This window comes from Macadamia integrifolia, chromosome 5, assembly GCF_013358625.1.
Source record: "Macadamia integrifolia cultivar HAES 741 chromosome 5, SCU_Mint_v3, whole genome shotgun sequence".
Taxonomy (NCBI): Eukaryota; Viridiplantae; Streptophyta; class Magnoliopsida; order Proteales; family Proteaceae; genus Macadamia; species Macadamia integrifolia.
Genome location: NC_056561.1, coordinates 45,310,002 through 45,314,532, shown reverse-complemented (window position 1 = coordinate 45,314,532; position 4,531 = coordinate 45,310,002). Strand labels below are relative to the sequence as shown.

Here is a 4,531-nt window from a genome sequence, read left to right as displayed (position 1 = left end):
GGGGGGGGGGGTGACATTTATGACTTTAGGGTGAAGGAAGACTTTCTACAATGAAATGTCTTAAAAGCACATGGATCAGACCAGAAAATTATTGACCTAGTTGTCCCAGGTAATTGGGGAACCAACCACCCTGGTCTGCCTGTAGGAGTAGGGAGATACCAGGAGAATGAAGTCTCTCACCTTCTTCTGGGTGCAAGTACTCTCAACAGTAAAAATAAGATAATACTAAAATGCAACACTGCTGCTTTATTAAGAATGGACTTACCATAAGCATTTCCAATTAAAGTTGTATCTCGGAATCCTATAGTTATAGCAAGACAAAGGATCATGAGGATCCAGTTTATCTCTGGGATGTATATCTGGCCGAATATATGTCTTGAGGTGTGGACGACCTTGACTCGTGGAAAGCAACCAAGAGCATGACATTGTTTGATAATGGAGAAAGTAGCCGTAATGACAGCCTGACTCCCAACAATGGATGCAAGCGTAGCGATCACAAGGACAGGCCAAAATATTCTCTCTGTGAAAAAAGCAAGCATGGACAGAAGACAGAGATTAAACATTGCATAAAAAATCTACTGTTTCTATAGATTCAACAAATAACAGTAGGCATAATACCCATTTAACCGAGAAGAAACTAACCTGGTATTGAGTTATAGAAACTTCCACGAATTGAAGTGACGTTTTTAGAGAGAAAAGCAGCCTGCCCCATGTATTGCACTATTAAAGAGGGATACACGACAAATGCAAAAGCAATCTGCATAAGCAATGGTGATTAAGGTCTTGGTCATGAATATGAATACCTATAAAAAACCATAATGGACCCCGTAAACCGAGAAGACATGAATCCTATAAGAATCCGTGTTGAGAATCAAGTTGGATGGGCTGTCAGAAGCACTGTCATATAAAAAAAAAACCTTATATTTCCTTCCACATTGATTAACAAAGGTTTTCTGACCTCTTGAAATCAGTGCATCATGTGACACTAAAATAGTTTTTGTGGTCAAACAAATGAAACATGTACTGCAAATATGCTCAAATAATCTAGCAGAAGTTCCCATATTTCCTTCAGTAAGCAAAAAAAAGAACCAAAGTTAGACCTACCCTTATGGACAAGGCAGTGAAGTGCCCCAGATCAGCAAACATAGCTTCAGTACCTGGTGGGACCCAATTAAAGTTCAGCCATGTGTTTGAATTCTTACAAGATTCAAGAATAATTTGATTTTATTCACACTACTCGATAAGTTCTACCTGCATCCCAGATCTTACATACCCGTGATTGAAAGGAGAATACCTCCAAGAGAAATCCATCCGTCTTTGCCCGTCTCTCTAAAGAACTTAATGATGTAATATGGAGAAATTGCAGACAAAATCTTTGGATTCCAATGTATTGTGTTGTATAAGCCAATGGAAAAGATAGATATTAACCAAACAATGACAACTGGTGCAAACATAAAAGCAACTCTGTGGGTGCCAAAATGCTGAAGAGCAAACAAGCCCACCAACAAGATGCAGGCAATAAATAACACCTCACCTGGATGGATTAACATCATAAACCATTAGATGACAATATTAAAGTAGCAGAGGTGCCTAAATTCAACTTAGAACTTTTCATTTGGTGTACCGAGTTTAATTTGTAGAGAATAAACAGTGAACTGGGCGAGTAAATAGCTGGTAAAACTACTTACCATCAGTCAGTTTTTGTTCAGCAACTTGCAGCCCTGCTACTGATGATAAAACTGCAGGTTGTGAAACACAACCAAGGTTCAGAATCTAAAAAGCACCAGATAATTTTCTACACTATTGAAATTCCATATTGAAATTGGGTTACAAGGATCTGGAACTACAGTTGAATGGGTACCATCTTTTTCTTCCCCTTTCCCCTTTTCTTTTGGGTAAAGGTCCCATATAAATGGCGGTATACACAAATCAGCTTAAATATAAAATTTTTGACCGTCTGATCTTCTATCACCCCATTTAAGCATGTTTTGGTCATCGGATCAAGTTATCTTTTGGTCTAACAAATTGCTTTGATGAAGCCCATCCTACAGTGTTCCTGATCCTATTATCATGAAACTGTTGGCAAGTTATCGTGGCCCTAGACCACAATAACAGACCTGTAACTTCAGCCAAAGATTCTCCAGTTAATGCCACCCACTGTTGATCCAAACCTTTCAATTATTGGATAGCTTTGATAGGAAACATAGATCAAGGGACAATCATAATACGAAATCATCTAATCAACACATATTTCATAAAAAAATATGATCAACAGGGTAAGTAAAACCTCACTGACAGGACCCATGTGAAAGTGAATATATATGTTTGGGTGATCTACTATTGGTCTATACTCTATTCCCAAGTTATTTTCACTGACTGAGATCTGGATCAATAAGTTGATGGACAATGCCAAGTTAAGGAGTGGCATTGCCCACAAATGGCAATACACAATCCATCTTTTCCACTATGCAAGTTTAAATTAAAAAATTTGAACAATATCATAATAGAACTGATCTGGGAGTTGCCCCAATCAATGACAAGCTCCGAGAAAGTCGTTTGAGATGGTATGGTCATATTCAACAAAGGCCTAGGGGCGCCTCAGTAAAGAGTGATATGATTCTGATTGAAGGAGCTAAAAGAGCTAGAGGCAGGCCTAAAAAGACCATAGGAGAAGCTGTGAGAAATGACATGCATAGTTTGGGTCTTTAACCAAGCATGACCTCGAATAGAGCCTATTGGAGAGCTAGGATCCATGTAACCGATCCCATTTAGCTGAGATTCTCCTGACTCGCTGGGCTATGCCTCTTTCCTCTTACTTTCACCTTTCATTTCTTTTTTCATCTTCCTCTAGGCATCTTTCATTTGCCTTTTTCATTTTTCATCTCATGTACCATTCCTCTTTTCTTATCTCTTCTTTCCCCTTTTCTGTTTAGACCTTAGTTTTCCATAGTTTATTTTGTTTGGATCCATGTAGCCAACCCTTTGTTGGTGTTGTTATTGTTGTTGCATATTATCAGAATGCCAAAGACAAAAATGGATCATGTTAAAATGGCAGGTACAAAATGAGAAGCTTATTTCAGAGCATTTCAGAAAAGAAATAAATTAGTACCTGATATTGCTGGGGTGAGAACACCATCACCTATAACCATACATGCCCCAAATAATACCACCAGAAGTAGAGCTGTACGGAGCCTTTTATGCTTTTCAAGAAAACGCTTCAATGGGGAGGAGGCTACAACCCGTGATGAGGGCCCATAATTGTATGCAGAAAGCTCCTCATCAGCAGCTTGCTGATTGGGAAGCAAATTAAACTTTGCATGCCTGCAAAGAAGCGAGTAAAGAGCAAATGTTCCACCTGATTATAGAAAGATTGTCAGATCGAATAGAGGTTTTAGTCAAAACAACAAGATACATTTTAATATTAAATACATACAGTTACAACGCACCTTCCCCATTATCATCAGCACTCAAGAGGATGAAGACATACTTGATCAAGGGAATCAATGTAAGGGTCCAGAAAATCAAAGAAAAGGCACCGAATATTGCATCTTCATTCTGATAATTTTGTAACTTTCCAATAAAGGTGCTTTTGTAAACATAGAGAGGTGAAGTGCTCAAGTCCCCATAGACCACACCAAAGCTTTGGTATGCTAATATCAAATTCCTGGAGATGTACCTCCATGAGAACTGTATGGAAACCAAAAGAAGAATCTATATTTAGTCCAAGAGAAAGTGTGCATACAGGACACTTGATATGCCAACATATTTTTCTGGCCATAATAATAATAACTACAACAAAGGTAAATATTTAATGCAATTAAATGAGTAGAAAACAGCTTTTATAAAAATAATAGTTCTAATGCAATAAAAGAAAGAAAGATGCACAATTAAGGTGTGAATGGTGACTGTGAAACCAGCCATCACTAATTTTTGCAAAGCCACATTACTTGGGCAAAGCTGTAAAAGGCACAATTGAAGCAAGTTGACCAATATTGCAGCAGAAATAGGGAAATTTCACATTTGAGGAGGTAGAGTTCCGTTTTGCTTTATCCTTTATGGGATTAAGTTTTCAAGTTGGTCTAACCAGGAAGGAATCTCTGGTTGGTGGACCTAGTTTTGTCATGTGGCAAGTTGTATGAGGCTGAAATTTGGCGAACATGTAGACTCCAGAGTCCCATACTCACATGTCAATTTTCAACCAAACGGAGATTTGCCACATGGCATAATGAAGCATTGAATTTTATTTTCACCACCAAATGGTGTATAGACTAACAAATGGATGCATAGGCATACAAGGGAGGAAAATGATAATTTGAGTCTGTAATTTGCCATGTGGCCATTCTCGACCATCCCCTACTAGAAAATGCTATCATGATTAGGAAGTGAATCAATTAGCTACACAGATTTAGATAATTCAAATCTTTACGGTGAAATTTCATTTTCTCGTTCTCCAAGTGATAGTGGACTCCACTGGCTTCATTCGCATTTGGTTTCTCTTCTTGATTTCAATTCTTCTACAGTTCCCCCCCCC

The 4,531-nt window shown here is 38.2% G+C and overlaps 1 protein-coding gene across 1 annotated transcript in view; it reads right to left on the bottom strand.

The window, feature by feature from the left end:
* The window catches only part of LOC122079484 (potassium transporter 4-like), a 7,100-nt gene that overhangs the window by 1,856 nt on the left and 713 nt on the right, over positions 1–4,531 (bottom strand). The window contains exons 2-8 of the mRNA XM_042646001.1: positions 3,447–3,687; positions 3,110–3,355; positions 1,689–1,739; positions 1,274–1,534; positions 1,105–1,157; positions 643–757; positions 266–520 (exon numbers count right to left, since the gene is read on the bottom strand). Coding sequence (XP_042501935.1) covers positions 266–520; positions 643–757; positions 1,105–1,157; positions 1,274–1,534; positions 1,689–1,739; positions 3,110–3,355; positions 3,447–3,687 — 1,222 coding nt within the window. The remainder of the gene's footprint in view (positions 1–265; positions 521–642; positions 758–1,104; positions 1,158–1,273; positions 1,535–1,688; positions 1,740–3,109; positions 3,356–3,446; positions 3,688–4,531) is intronic.